General features: G+C 41.5%; 1 protein-coding gene across 3 annotated transcripts in view; it reads left to right on the top strand.

Moving 5' to 3' along the window:
- The window catches only part of TPO (thyroid peroxidase), a 100,438-nt gene that overhangs the window by 33,877 nt on the left and 49,928 nt on the right, over positions 1-16,633 (top strand). For all 3 annotated transcript variants that reach the window (XM_079969747.1, XM_079969748.1, XM_079969749.1), the window contains exons 4-7: positions 573-742; positions 1,527-1,659; positions 4,178-4,307; positions 5,106-5,312. In XM_079969747.1, the coding sequence (XP_079825873.1) occupies positions 573-742; positions 1,527-1,659; positions 4,178-4,307; positions 5,106-5,312 (640 nt within the window). The remainder of the gene's footprint in view (positions 1-572; positions 743-1,526; positions 1,660-4,177; positions 4,308-5,105; positions 5,313-16,633) is intronic.

Raw genomic sequence — 16,633 nt, 5'->3', positions numbered from 1 at the left:
CCCCCCCCCCCCGCTGCCATGTACCAGGTGTTGAACACACATGTATTTGTTTACAATTAACATTAACAGTGCCAATCATTACTGGCACAAAAATCCCTCTAGAAAGGCTGTTTCTAAGTACTGTCCAGTGTCTCGCATATCTAACTGCTCTCAGATCTAATAAAACGAACCAAATTATGGATTTAACAATAATAATAGATTTGTTTTGTTGTCCATCTCACTGGGTTGCCCCAGCTACTCTTGGTGGCTTCCAGCAAATTAAAACATTGTCCACCGTTTTGTGAGTTCTAGGTTTATGTATGTTAAACAGAGTATAATAAATGCATACAATAAATATACCATGAACAGCTTTTGCAGTCTATGATAGGAAGCACAGACTGAAGTAGAAATAGAACTCTTGAATCTAAAAGGCCAGGAATGTGCTTGAACAGAGAGAAAAAAATGTATTTAAAATACCCACAAAGAGAAGCTGATAAACAATGATGGAGCAGTAAGTGCAACCATGAAAATACTAAGAGATGACAACGTAATTAAAGGGGTTTTTTTATCACCATTATTTCTTTCTTCTGTAGGCTTCTCGAAAGACATGATACAATGGCTCCTTCACAGTTTTTGGCATTTTCCAAATATTCATATCAAGAGACTCAAGCTATCTCTCAAGCAGCCGAAAGCATGGAAGCTTCGATGCAGGTTTTGAAAGGAAAACTTCACCAGAAGCATAAACGTTCCTTGCTTCCAAGTGGTAAGCACAAGCAGATGCTCACAAGGATCCCTTGTGGCTGCTTAAGGGTTGTGCTTCTTAGATTAAAGCAGTATTGACTTCATTCTAGTCTTATTTTGCTGCAGGTAGGACTTAAATTCATATCTGGGCTGTGCACACAATTGAACACAATTGAAAAGAGGCCGCTTTTTGTGCTTCAGGGAAGAAAGTCAGATACTCCAAATAACAAAAAACACTTGTATCAGTGTCTGAGATCCTGATGCGAAGTTCATCTCAGGAATGCTTTCAAATGTTTATTTTTGTTTGGCTTGAGTGTACAGTTTACTAATGTTTCTGGACATGTAAAAAAACAACAATAAGCACTTAAGAAAAATATTTGCATTTTATTGCAAATATGCAACTGGCATTCAAACTGTGTGTGTGTGTGTGTGTGTGTGTGTGTGTGTGTGTGTGTGTGTAGTATGATTCTTGCATCAGTATTTTGAATGGTGTTGCACCAGTAATTGCAGTATTATTAATTTGCGTTGTTGCCCAAAGCCTTTCGAGAGACAACATTTAAAAACATTAATATTCTACCATTACAAAGAGAATAAAACAACTTTCAAAACAGACACAGGAAGTTTAGGCAGCATACTAGCAACATGTAGTCTATCAAAAACATTGGGGAAAAGATTAGATTTTCTGTGGCAACAAAAATATGTCAAAGAAGGTGTCAGGCAGGTATTGCTGGGGAGAGCATTCCACAGATAATGAATGGTAGTCAAATGCTGTGCTCAAAGAGTGAAGCAGTGTTTTTAATTTCCAGACGTGTTACCTGCTGATGTTCTCATGATGATTAGCAATGTATCTGGATGTCTGCCTTACATGTTGCCACCAAAATGCCCAGACAATTGTATGACCAGGAAATACAGACATATCACCGGAGCTTGCCAGAACAGGTAAATCTTACAGCAAGAGGTATAATTATGTTGACTCTCCCCCTTGTAATGCAAAACAGGCTGGCCTCCCTTGTTTTTCCTTGGGCTTCCATACTCACTTAGTTTCACATTGAAACTCTCTGGGTTTGCTTCATTTGAGAATCCTTAGAATTTTTACAAGCTCGTTTGAAAAATATAGTTGCGATTAAGGATAAATGTTTGCTGTTTAGCCCATTATGGACGCATCTGTTGGCTGTAGATGTTTGTGGGAATGTGCAGTATCATTTAAACCCTGAACCATCTTTGAGAAGCCCCAGTAAGTGCTTTAATGTTACATGTATATTGAATCTGGCAGTTCAGTATTAAGATATACAGTGGTACATTGGTTTAAGAACAGCTTAGTTTATGAACAACTTGGATTAAGAATGCTGCAAACCCAGAAGTAGGTGTTTTGGTTTGTGAACTTTGCCTTGGAAGCAGGACATGTTCCACTTCCTGTTGAGTGTAAATTGAGTCCCCCACTGCAATGGGAAAGCATGCCTTGGTTTAAGAATGCTTTGGTTTAAGAACGGACTTCCAGAATGGATTAAGTTCGTAAACCAAGGTACCACTATATATGCAAGGTTGCTTAATCTAACTAAAGAAATATATAAAGTGTAGATTTGCATTCAGGCTGTGAAGTGGAGCTTTATATGAACACAGGTTGCCCTTGGCAGAAGATGGACTGTGTCAAAAAATTGTACCCTACACTTCACTACAGATATTTCTGTGCATTCTTCCTTGAACACAGCACTCTTGCTCATGTTGCTGAAGATTCGGGTTTCCCCATTTGTTTCAGCTGAGGGAACAAATCCACAAGCACACAGAATGTGCTTGCAGTTCTGTTTGCCTCCCCACCGCTTTTGAAAAGAAAGGTTTCTTACCCCAGTAACATTCCAGTGATCTGCTAAAATATTAAAGCAATCAGGAAGAAAATCACTGGTTAAGCTGTTAAATTAACATATCATTACTTTTAATTGAGTGAAATAGCACTATGTGCAGTATTTTATGCCATTTCAATAAAGACAAATCAGCTGTAACTAATCTGAATGCTTTATTAAGGCGTACGTCAACCTTCAAATGTGAATTATCGCAGTTAATTAAATGTATTACTGTCCCACATTGCTTTGCAAATTGAGCCCCTTTGTATACTGAAGATCAATGAAGTATTACTAAAATAATTGTTCCCTGTTAAGTGTCCCTACAGAAACATAAGTGTATGACTAACTTTGTGTAGATCATCTGTGTCTTTCTGTACAGTTGCACCTTGCAGTGACTCCTGTATACAGTGGTAACTCAGGTTACATACACTTCAGGTAACATACGCTTCAGGTTACAGACTCTGCTAACCCAGAAATAGTGCTTCAGGTTAAGAACTTTGCTTCAGGATAAGAACAGAAATTGTGCTCCGGCGGCGCAGCGGCAGCAGGAGGTCCCATTAGCTAAAGTGGTGCTTCAGGTTAAGAACAGTTTCAGGTTAAGAACGGACCTCCGGAACGAATTAAGTACTTAACCCGAGGTACCACTGTAGAAGGAACAGTCTTTTTTGTTTGGTGCTCCAGTAAATATCTGTTCTTCTTCCTATCATCATCATCATTCCTTACTCATTCTTTAGTGCAGTTGCTGGACTGCCACTCCCATCAGCCCCAGCTAGCATGGGCAGTGGCAAGGGATTGTGGCAGCTCTACTACAAAACATTTGGAGGGAAAGAGATTGAGAAAGCTGTTTCAGTCACTCCGAGAAGCTTACTTGGGACTTTGTGCTTTCACCTATGTCTTTTGCACAAAGAAAGAATTAATTGCCCCCAGGTTTGGGGAGCTCTGAAAATAGCAAAGGGCCACTAAACCCATGCAGTTGTGTGTGCACGGACATGAAATTGCCCAACGTTCAACATGAAAACTTCTCATCTTTTTCAACCTCTTTCCTTCCTTATTCCCAATAATCACATGGCTTTGGGTGATTTCCTTGAGATCTTAGTTTTCTTTCTTGCTCTTGAGCCATATTCCAAGAGGTCATAATAACATGAGTTGTGTTTACAGGCCAGGATCCAAAGAGTTACCACTTCAAGAGTGTGGAAGGACTTGGGCACGCCAAGCAAAATGTTTGACATCTCCCCTTCCCCTTTGCTTATGCCATACTGCAAATTCCTTTGAAAATCCCCTCCAGATTCAAGAGAGGTGTATCGTGTGGTATTGGGTGTTGCCTGTTTGATACCCACAAGTTCAAAGCTCCATTGAGAAAGTGGAATTTGTTCCATGGCACTTTGGATCCTGGCCACAGCCTCCAGCTATAAAAAGTTTTGCAAGGGATAGCTGACTTTTTAAAACAAACCTTAAACTTGTTCCATACTTATCTCAAGCTTGAGGAGTTGCATATGATTGCTTTTCATAAATCTGTCACTGAATTGAACTCATGGCTTTTGAATATTTGCCCACATGCCTGCTGCAGTTAATGTTGCTGGTTATATCAAAATGTATTCTAAAACATTTTAATTGCATAGGGAACATCCTAGATGGGGAGCCTCCAACACAGCCCTGGCTAGATGGCTTCCTCCAGTTTATGAAGATGGACTAAGTCAGCCCAAAGGATGGAATTACGGTTTCCTACATAATGGATTTCCATTGCCGTCGGTTGGTACTCTGTGAAATCATTAAAATGTGTTGTTTTTTTATAAGAGATTTCTATACCCTGCATCAACAAAGTTTCCAGGCATAGAGCCATAGCACAAGAGAGAATGTGATGAAGGAAAAAATAAAACCCACCCACTAAACAGTAACAAATGAGACTTGCTTCTAAGCAGACTCGCACAGGATCGCAGCACTAATGTAGCTATCACACAATATGGTCCTTTGTTTCTGCCTAAAGATGATTAGAGACAAGCTTCTTGCAGGAGTGGCTGCCTGGGGCCGTGGGTGCCATGCAGCATGTGTGGCCCTGGCAGTGAAATTTGTGGATGCCTGGCCCCTTCATGGGGAATTTGTGGGTGCTCGGGCACCCAGGGCCCCAGGGAGTTGGCACCTATGGCTTCTTGTTTACCGCTTAGAGCAGGACTAAGAAACCTATGGCTCTTCAGATGTTACTGAACTATAACTCCCATCATTCCACACCGTTGACTAGGCTGACTGAGGCTGACTGAGGCTGATTGGTTTCTAACAATCCAGAGAGCCACAGTTTCCCTATCCCTGCCTCAAAACAACTTTGCCAAGAGAGGGGGGTGTGTGTGTGTGTGTGTGTGTGTGTGTGTGTGTGAAGTTGTTCATGTTTAACAATTTAATAAAACTGAAATATGTTTTTAAAATAGAACAACTTTGTGACTTACGTTAATTTGGCTAAAGTGGTCAGTTCTTAGTTGCTTTCACCCCCTTTGGCTATTGAATGAAAAGTAAATAGTGTCTCATGTGCCAACTCAGTTAACTCTTTTTCTCCAGGTGCGTGAAGTGACAAGAAACATTATTGAGGTATCTAATGAGGCTGTTACTGAAGATGAGCAACATTCTGATATGATCACTGTGTGGGGGCAATACATCAGTCATGACCTTGCATTTACGCCACAGAGTGTAAATCGACCTTCCTTTCTGGGAGAAGCAGACTGCCAACAGACCTGTGAAAACAGGAGTCCATGTTTTCCAATACAGGTATCCTTTCGGTTTGTTTTCTTTAAAATATAATGGTCGATAAAGGTAGTTAAAATATGAGAGAATAAATAAAGCCATGTTTATATTTTGTTGCTAAGCCAAGAGTTTTATCAGAATGGGGAGGGGATTACTATGGTCTTCTGCATCAAGTTTTTCATTCCAGTAAGGAAAGTAGAAACAAATAATTCTCTGTTTTAAAGGTGTCATTCAGTTTAACTTTTCCTATGAAGGCAAAGACAGCGAAACACAAAATCTAGAAAGCTATTATTTCACTGGGGATGAACTGATTTTCAGAGTGTTATCAAAATTCACTAATTTTGAGTTCCTTTTTCAATTAGTTTTTATTGGCCACAATAAGTTAGCATTACAGGTACGCTATTCCATAGGAACATACCCAATAATGAAGTCACTATTGTATACACCGACTGGCAATAGGCCTCCAAGATTTCAGACAGTGGTTCTTGACCATCCCTCCCTGGAGATGCTGGGAATTGAATGTGGGACTTCCTGTATGCAAAGCAGATGCTTCTACCACTGAGCCACAGCTGTTCTTGATACTTGTTGTGCTCTAGAAAAAAACATCCTTATGTATGTATTGCTATTAAGGGCAATTTTTTTTCATTTTTGTTTTTTTTAGAGTGACTGTGGGCCAGTGACTTTCCAGTGTTTTGCGCATGAGTCTTTCGCAGCAATGCCTGGAGATGCCAGGGATTGAACATGAGACATTCTGCATGGAAAGCACATACCATACTTTTCCTTGTATAAGACTAGGTTTTTATACTCTAAAATTATGTTCAAAATAGGGGGCGTCTTATACATGGATAGGGACACGGGTGGCGCTGTGGATTAAACCACAGAGCCTAGGACTTGCTGATCAGAAGTTTGGTGGTTCGAATCCCTGCAACGGCGTGAGCTCCCATTGTTTAGTCCCAGCTTCTGCCAACCTAGCAGTTCAAAAGCACATCAAAGTGCAAGTAGATAAATAGGTACCGCTCCGGCGGGAAGGTAAACAGCGTTTCCGTGTGCTGCTCTGGTTCACTAGAATCGGCTTAGTCATGCTGGCCACATGACCTGGAAGCTGTACGTCGGTTCCCTCGGCCAATAAAGTGAGATGAGCACCGCAACCCCAGAGTCGGCCACGACTGGACCTAATGGTCAGGGGTCCCTTTACCTTAAACATGGATAGTGCATAGGGGGGACGTGGGATTGGTTGATGCCATGAGCCGGAGATTGTCAGCAGTGTGTTATTGGTGGCTGCATCAAGGGGTGGTGTTGATTGGCTGTTGCTGCAGTAATTGGGCGGGCAATTGGCTGCTTCTACCAGTGAGAGGACAGACGTTAGCAGGCTGTTGCGACACTCACGAGTGTTAGCGTAGGTCTGGCAAGTGAGTGTTTTTTGGCAACCCCAGTGGCGTAGCGTGGGGGGTGCAGGGGGGGCCGGCCGCACCGGGCGCAACATCTTGGGGTTAGGGTTAGGGGGCGCAAATCCACGGGTTAGGGGGCGCAAATTACTTGCCTTGCCCCGGGTGCTGACAACCCACGCTACGCCACTGGGCAACCCCCCCCCCCAAAAGCTCAACAACTCTAGGCAATCTCCCCCCATTTTCTTAATTTTTTTGTCCCCCAAAATAGGGGGCATCTTATACACAGGGGGGGGTGTTAGGCATGGAAAAGTATGGTACTCTACCCCTGAGCTATATGGCGCTTCTGTGAGGATATATGTGAGAATATATATGAGTCTGTAATTCTGCTGCATGTTTTTAGTATAGGCTTTCTATCCTTGAAAACGTGTGTTTGGCAAAAGAAATATGATCCCTAGAATTAATGAATGCAATAATTTGCTGTTCTGTGGGAGATTTTTTCCTCCTTCTCCTCCTTCTCCTGGCAAACACTGCTTGAAAAGCAGAAGGCACCTTTAGAAGATACTTTCTACCCATTAGCACCTTCCCCTGAAGAATACAAAAGCTCTTAAGCAAAGAATTCAGTGTTCGGTTACTCCTTCGCTGGCTTAACAGTCCCCTTACAGTGCCTTCACTATAGCAAGCCTCCCCATTGCCAGATTATTCATTCCTGCTAGTCATTGTTTGTTTTGACATGAAGTCTTTCCCGTTAATTAAAATTCTTACTTTTACATTTTAAATTTCCCTTTCTGTACAATGCAAGTCAAGACCACCACAAAATAGTGCCTAAATTTAAAGGCCAAATTATAATCCCTTTGAACGAGGAGGTGCACCTACTGAGACTCCCATTTATATAGCTATTTCAGAACCAACAGAAACCTGATACTGCTTAGGATGGACAAGGACAAGAAACCTACCCTGGACATACTACGGGCCCTTGCAAAGAATGTGAACATACCCAACAGATCTGGCATAGCAGTTGGGGACCCAGCCTTTACAACCTACAAGCAAAGTTGCTTCTACAGTTCTGGATTTCTATTGGAAACAGTGGTAGGAAGGTGACAGTTGCTTCTCCATCTCTTATCCCATTGCACCTAACAGGAGCATGGGCTAGTTTTCCCTCCCAATCCAAAATCACTCTGCGAAATCTTAAAAGCTGTGCAGCGAGCCAACAGCAATCTGTGTGGAATTTGCTTCCACAAGAGGAGGTGATGGCCACTAGACAAATTCAAGGAGGCTTTGAAAGAGGATTAGACAAATTCAAGGAGGCTTTCAATAGCAACTATGTACCACCTGGGAATCACAAGTCGGGTCCTGCTTGGGGGTTCTTCTCTCGTAAGCATCTGGTTGGCCACGGTGAGAACAGGATTTTAAACTCATGGGCCTTTGGCCTGATGCAGCAGGTGTCTTCTTATGTTCATATGAACTGGAATTAACTGTTGAAGAAGCAAAGAACATGATGTAGTGGTGGTCAATATGAGGTCCTCCTTCCTATGGCAAGTGGTCAGGGATGACTTGAGCTGTAGCCTTATGGACTGAGCCATTAGGTTGTTTAGTTTACTTTTAGTTGAAACTGAATTCTTCTTAAGAACATTTTGCTCAGACCTAGGTTTCACTGTGCCAGCAGGGATGGACCAGACAAAAATGCAAACTCTCACACTTGGAGTTACTCTGACATTTCTGATCTAGATCTTTGTTTAATTCATTTGATTGAGCTAAAGGCGTTTGTGGAATTAAGGTGATGTTATCTGGCAAGCTTCTTGCAAATTGGTAAATAAGTACTTATTTGTAATGTGCTTCTCTGGCCATGTTTTTGAAATGCCACCGAGGGTATTTTGCAGAATAAGAATTGTCAAGGAAAGAGCTATCCTGGCTAGGTTTTGTTTTGCTGCTTCTTCAAACAAGAGGCCTCCATAGAGAGATATTTTTTATTATCCTGGACTTACTTCTTCCTGTGGAATATCATCATGCTCTTCTATAGCACACATTCTGGCAGATGAAAGTACCACGTCAAACGCTCCACTTGGGAAATGAGCTACAGAACTGCATCCTGTTAACGGTACAGTTTCAGAATATCTAAAGATTGTTTTGTTTTGTACTTGTTTCCCCCATCAGTGGACAATGTGAAATTATAGAGCTGGAAAATGGGCATTCTTCCAAACCAAAGTGTTGCCCTTTTCACCCTTCAAAAAGTAGCAAACAAACATTTATTTAAAACAGATGGGAAAAAATTTTCCTAGGTTATAGTTGGCTACAGTAATACACAAGACTCGCTCCTGGAAGCTCACCCTGAGGGCTCTTTGCAGTCAGGCAAAACTCACTGTTTGAGGTTCCTTCCACAGGGATGTCAGTCAGCAATTGATGGTGCCTCTGCTGGTGTCAGGTGTGGCACCCTCGCCCTCCTGATATTTGTCTTTCTTCCTTTCATCTTAGGTTTTAAAATTGCCTGGAAACTTTGATTGCCTATGCATTTTGAGAATCTACTGTTGTTTCCCCTTTCCAATTTTTAAACAGTTGTTTTAATACTTTTTTGTAAGTATAGTGAGAATGTTTATTGCTGGTAAAAAACTTTACTATGCCAGATGGCTTAGGGAGGAGTCTATGCCAGATGATGATGATGATGCTTATTATTATTATTATTATTATTATTATTATTATTATACTACAGTGGTACCTTGGGTTAAATACGCTTCAGGTTACATACACTTCAGGTTACAGACTCCGCTAACCCAGAAATAGTACCTCAGGTTAAGAACTTTGCTTCAGGATGAGAACAGAAATCGTGCTCCAGCAGCGCAGCGGCAGCAGGAGGCCCCATTAGCTAAAGTGGTGCTTCAGATTAAGAACAGTTTCAGGTTAAGAACGGACCTCCAGAATGAATTAAGTACTTAACCCGAGGTACCACTGTACATTTAGGTGTTGTTGATTTTTAAAAGAAATATCACGTCTAATTGCACCATAAACTATAAATTATTTCCTGCATGCATATAAGGCTCTCCTGCACATATAGGTTGTCCCATTCCTTTCAAAGCAGGTAGTACATAAATGAATATCACTCATTTAAGAAATAGCTGCATGGATTCCTTTCAAAGCAGGTAGCACATACATGAATATCACTCATTTAAGGAATCGCTGCATGGATTATTCTCCTACCTTCAGTATGTTGCGAGATTGAGTATTACAAAATTACTGTCCATTTAAATAGGCTCATATAAAGTCTGATGGGTGTGGGCTTCCGCTGTGTAAAATGTAGCAACTGCACTGTGCAAGAAAATTACAAAAGCTGTTGCTGGTGGTCATATATCTATAGCTTATATGCCCCCTACTTTGCACAAGGAAGACTTGACTCCAAGGCTAGCTTAGCTAACAAAAGAGGCTTCTCATTATGCCGCCACCTGTCCAACAGGAGCATCCAGAAAGATTTTTCTAAAACATTTTGGGAGGTGTTTTTCTCTCCTTCATAGGCAGTGTGCTATCCTGTCGGGTGGGGGGGTCGAAATGCACGTGACCATTCTCAGTTGTGTATTGTGACTGTCGTCGGCATAATAATATTGACTGCAAATTCTGGCTGCTTTTAATACGAAACCTATTGCAATGGAAAGTGTATAGGAATGTGTATTTATGAAACTTTATGGAGCAATTGTGCCACAGGAAGTTCACAAGAATCCTTTGTATCTTAGGTCAAGCTAGTTTTTGCTAGTGTCCTGAAAGACATTTGGTACACTAATTAAAAGATGGATTTTTTAATGCAGTCCCAGTTAAGATGCAAATAACTTATTGATGGTTACAAGGTGTTTCAAAGTGGAAGGGACTGTCCTAGAAGGTGGTGGACTCTTCTTTGTGGGAAGTTTCTAAGCAGAAGTTAGATAGCCACCTATCAGGGATGATGTTGTAGTGGCTTTTCTGTGCTGTGCAGGGAGTTGGATGGCCTTTGACCTCCGTTCCAACTCTCCAGTTCTTGGGAGGGAAATGAGCCCCACGCTGGCTCCTTTGTGTCTTGCTAAAATCCTCAAGGGTGAAGGTTTTTGATATGATAATAAGAGTGAACAAGCAGGCAGAAGCGGTTTTCTCTCTCTCCTCTGAACCTGAAAGCTGAGCCAATGCTACATCAGGCACTCATCTGAGCAAAGCATGATGGGACATTGCTTGAGGAAGGAGCTGGTGGATTTAAACTACGTTTTCAGGACAGAGGAGATGAGCTCTGAAGATAAAGAGCCACAGAATTAAGGGCAGCAGACGGCAAACATACAAATGGTCATCTGTCATGTGTGATCTAGTTGAGATTCCTGCAATACAGGTGATTGGACTAGATCAGGCATCCCCAAACTCAGCCCTCCAGATGTTTTGGGACTACAACTCCCATCATCCCTAGCTAACAGGACCAGTGGTCTGGGATGATGGGAATTGTAGTCCCAAAACATCTGGAGGGCCAAGTTTGGGGGTGTCTGAACTAGATGACGCTGAACTAGATGACTAGATGTGTCCCTTCCAACTCTCCAATTCTATGCTTCTATTGTTCTATGAACATCCATCCATCAGATGTGGTGACAATTTATTTATTTGTTTATAACAGAATCCTCGGAACTGTTGTTTAACCCTCATAGAGCTACAATTCCCAGCACCCTTAACAAACTATAGTTCCTGGGATTACTTGGAGCAGGCATCCCCAAACAAGGCCTTCCAGTTGTTTTGGGACTACAGTTCCCATCAGACCTGACCACAGGTCCTGTTAGCAAGGGATGATGGGGGTTGTAGTCGCAAAACATCTGGAGGGCCGAGTTTCGGGATGCCTGATTTGGAGAAACTTATGACTGTTAAATTGGTACAAGACTGCTTTAAATGTTTGGTGTGGATGTGACCTAAGCCACTTTTCAAAGCTGCAACTGTCCCAAGGCAACTTACCTTATTAACAAATATGCTATTTATTTATTTATTTATTTATTTATTTATTTATTTATTTGAAAGCATTAAAACATATGATTCAAATCACAAGAAACTAGCCAGTTCTATTAAATGTGCCCAATGCAATTAAATGGATTATCTGCCCCTTTGAACAATTTGTGTTTTAGGGTTTGTTTTTCAACCTCGATTTATTTACGTTCCTTTCTTAAGGATTGAGAATAAGAAACATCCCTCTGAGCAACGGATTTCTTTTCTCAAAATAGAAGTATAATACTCTTGAGTATTATAATTACAATTCAGAGAGAGATTTTAATATCTGGTAGCTATTTGATGGCCTCTGCAGTAATTAATAAAAAAAAGTCAGCGTCGTAATTATATTTTATTTAAAATAGCCTTGGTGATAAATACAATTAAATAGCTGAAAATATTTTCTTCTAATGATTCAGGATGAAACAGCCTGTGAATATACTGCCTCTAATTTTAAGCAGAGGATCTGCTCTCTAACTCTTCAATGTGAAAAGCTAAGGTCAGGTGGGTACTTTTTAGCAGAGCTAGAATCCTGTTCTAGAAGTATTTCTTTATTGATAGACTTCATCAAATAACCGAGGTGGGTTGTTATCTTCCTGCCAAAGGAGGAGGCAGAAGGCACCTAGAAGGTCACTAGTTTAGGCAAGGTACTGCCCTAGGATCCATAGATCATGTGAGTGTCTGCAAAGGTCCTCTTGCATACAGCAGTACTTGCCCAGGATGAGGAACCTGTAGCCTTCCACATATTGTCAGGCTCCAACTCCCATCAGCCCCTGACAGGGATGAGTTAGAAGTCCAGCAACATCTGGAGGGCCACAGATTGCCCATCTCCGGTCTACACAATTGGTAACTTTGTGTTCTCAATGACAGTTGTGTGGACAGAGCCCCGCATATGTATTGGGGCTCTGTTCAGGTATTCAGATGAAGGTATGCAGGTTGAAAATACAGCCTGATACTCCTTTCCATGTGCATCGAAGTCTTTAAATTCATTTAATCTTATCCGGCAGAGCTTTTCTTCTGAGTTAGCACTGGGAAATGAGGTGAACTACCAAGAAGGAGCCTAGTTCATTTTCGTCCTGTAATTTCTCGGAGCACATTTTTTGGAGCATTGATGATGTCTCCTAGGTATTATAAAAGAGCACATACGATTGTTGCAAGCATTGGTGTTACTCTTACAGATCACATAGGATTTGGGGTCTATGTAGGATGATGTTTCACAGTGGTTCTGTGATTGGAACGCCACATAGCGTATTCTCCTTCATGGAGAGCACGTGTTGTGGTAGGGGCTAGCAAGACACCCTGCTGTTGCTGGGCGGGAAAGAGTTTGGCCACCATTAGCAGAGCGCAGGCTGTTGCTGGGGAGTATTATATGTTGCCATTTTTTGATTGACAGCCCTAGTCTTTAAATGCCCTGCACACAGCGTTGAGCTTCCTCTTTTCGCTGGGTGCATCGGATCACCCGCCCTTCCTATTTTAGGCTGTTTGCTTGACCTTGCTATGCCTGTCATGGGGTCGTCTGCTTTGGGGCAGGGGCCTGGTAGGAATTTTGTCCATTTGGTTGATTGGCTGGTGCCATTTGGTTTTTGCCTACTGCGTAGCAAATCGTCACAACTTGTAAGGTTGCGGTTAGACATTGGTTTGGGAATTGGTTGGTGGAGGGGTATGGATTTGGTTGTGCCTGCCCCTCCAAAAGTGCTGCTGCTGCAAGGGTTTTCCATTAAAGGAACCCAGGGGCTCGCCATGCTTTTGTCCGAACCCTGTCAAGGGGCTAGGGCCACGCAAGAGCCCCTGGGAGCATTTGGGGAGAGGTGAGGCATGGTTCCCAGTCCCGTCTCTCTCCCTGGGTGTTTTACCCTTTTCTGACTTTGCAGGCTTGTGAATGTCAGACTATCCCCATGCGGGGTCAGATAGTCGCAACTAATGCCTAAGCAACCACTCACATTGCTTGTAATTGAATAAAGTAGTGGCCAAAATTATGCCAAAAACCTAAAACAAAAATAATGTGTCACTTGTGTTTTATTGGGGGGTGTCTTGGGGACCTCGACACACAACTATTTTTCTTTTCTAGAAAAAAAGAAGTGTCCAAGGGAGGGGCTTATTTGGGTCAGGATCATTGAGGGTGGGGAGAAGAAGGCTCCAATACACCATCTCTAACGCAATTTGCCCAAAGAACTGCAATGAACCACAGAAGGGAAAACTTTCAGGTACAAAATTATGGCCCTATATTTTCCCCTTGTAATAGACAAGCTGAACTTTCCTTCTGGCATGGTACTGTGCAAAGGAAATGGCTTCATGTAAATACACTACAGTAAGAGTTACTGGTTGCATGAACAAGAAGACATGAGGCATGTTTGATGTCACTTAAAAAGGAACATAGTAAGGACATAAACAAATACATTAAAATACGTAAATGAAGGGGTAATAACATACAAAATGAATTGCATGAGGGGAAATTGCTTTGCAGAAATGTGTATTTGAGGAAAAATTGCATACAGAAGTATGTATATTAGGAGAAATCCACACAAAAATGCTGGTGAGCTTTCAAGAGGACTTTTAAAAATGTAGAGAACTTAAGAATGGGGAAACGAGAAATGGGGAGAAACAAAAACTGACAGATTCCTACCCCGCCCCCTGCTGCCACTTGGTGTGTTGCAAGAAACTTTTCACCTTAGTTCACTAAGTAATTAAATGCCTAGTGAATTTATTCAGATTCTACTTCACAAACAGCATTTCAAAAGAATATAGGATCCAATATAGTCATACCAAGCAGTAGTAGGAACAGTGTTGCCATAGATTCACATGGTGCTCTGGCTCTGAGGAATTTACAGTTTAAACTGGGAAAGGAAGAGAAGAATGAAAGAGGGGTGGATATGAGCAATGGGAGTTACCTGGGTTTAGGCTTATTTTCAGCTGGGGGAATGGAGGTCCATTGGATCCTAAAAATTCCTTCCCTTCAATTGAAAGGGAAAATAAGATGCATCTAAGTGACCAAATTAATAAAGGAGGCAAACACTGCATCAGGGGAACATCAAGCAAAGAAAACACTTGATTACACAACAGAGGCAATAAAGGCCACGATTAACCAGAGAAATATTCATTGTCAAAATAAAGGATCACTCCTTGGAACTGTTTCCACTAAACTAATGAGCAAAGAAGTGGGAGCATTTATTAATCAAACAAGTTTTAATCAGCTTAGAAGATAAGCAAGTATTTAACATAATAGCCTCCTTGATAGCATTCCCCACAGTAATGAGTTTTCAGTGCTATTTTAGAAAGAAAAAAAACCAACACGGCCTATTGAATAATATGGGGGGGAAATGTCATTAAGCCACAAATTTTAAAGCTCCATTACAAGTACTGTATCCTTCAGCCCTCATCATCTCATTTAAATCCCAGATTTCCTCTCTGTGTGCCTGGCATTTCCCCCATTCAGTCTGGTTTTTCTCCACCTGCATTAACACAAATTTAAAAATCCCCCTTTTGTTTGTTAATAGCACCTTGAACATGGAACAGATTTGATGCATTTATAATGTAATATATGATACCTGCAAGATTAATATAGGGGTTTATAGAGCTTATCTTGACTTCTAGAGTATATGCTTAAAAAAAAAGAACTACTCTCAACAGCAAACAGAAGAAAAGGTGGATTAGGTCAGCAATCTCTACAAAGCTGGTGCTTTTTTTCTTTATCAAAGCACTGCAGAGGTTTCCCTTGAGGGGTTATTTTAGCAAACTGTATTGAAAAGTACCAGCCCTTCCTTAACAATCGTACATAATGGCAGAGAAAATTTGTCCTCTTTCCAAAGTTTGGTTATCTTTTGAAATTCACAACTGAGAGTTCTCACTGAGGACTGCCCCATGAGGGAAGGACCCATTTTTCTTATCCTGCCTTGTCATGGTTCATTACATTAAGTGATATGTTGCTAAACTTCAGACAAAATGGGTAGGGGCAACAGGGCCTCCCGACAACGATTTGATTCCTTTGTTGGCAAAGGATAAGATGGAGTTCCATCATCTCCCATTCTGTGCACAGAAGTCTACTTCAACACCTACAGCAGAACATCAACCTTCCCTGCAGCTGAGGGCACCAGGTTAGCTTAGGGGTTGTAGAACGGCCATGTGTACACACAGGTCTACCCTCCCAACACCTTGCTTTCATTCTCTCTTTTCCAGCATCTGCTAAGCCAGCTGACCCTCATTTTGTCTGGCCAGGGAGAGAAACACATTTCTAAGTCGTATTTTCTTGTAGGTATGTCAGGTAAAAAAACATGTATGTGGATTTTGTGCATCTTTCATTTTCAAATACTGCACGTACACACGCACATACATACCTTTATTCTGGTGGGCTACTGAAAACCTCCCATCATTCTTACAAATATCTGAGAAATTGGCCAATTGCCTGCCCGGGACAGGATTGCACTTCTTCTGAAGGAGCAGGAATGCAATCTGCCTTCTGGTTCCAGCTTTGTCTCTGGAGACCTAGGTAGCCTTGGTGGTAGCTGAGACTGGTGTCAGCATAGTGCACCTCTGTTCAGAGATTGACAGTGGTTGTCAATTTACTGTTGGGCCAAATTCAAAGTGTTACTATGAAGCCCTTAGCAGCTTAGGAATAGTTTACTTGAAGGGCCGCCTTATCCCAATTATGCCTGTTTAACCACTTTGTCATTCACATGAGTAATACACGTATTTACAAGACCAACACCCTATATATTCTCATATTTTAACTCTTCCCCCTCACCCCACAAAAAAACAGTTTTTAAAAACAGAGCCCATATGTTGTGAAACTGCAAATGATATCTGTGTCCATTAAAACTTGGGGGCCCTTTGAGTGATTATGTATTGATGGGGTATTAATTGATGCCTAAACTGAAACTGCAGATTTTCCACTGAATAAATTTCAAATAAAGACCTGGAACTGTAAAATGGAACACAATCAGACCAGCAAAACAGCAAATATATATATCAATATATTCCTTTAATTTGCCTATAGAG

Source organism: Podarcis cretensis, assembly GCF_951804945.1.
Source record: "Podarcis cretensis genome assembly, chromosome: 3".
In the NCBI taxonomy this organism is placed as follows: Eukaryota; Metazoa; Chordata; class Lepidosauria; order Squamata; family Lacertidae; genus Podarcis; species Podarcis cretensis.
This window is presented reverse-complemented; position numbering and strand designations above follow the sequence as displayed.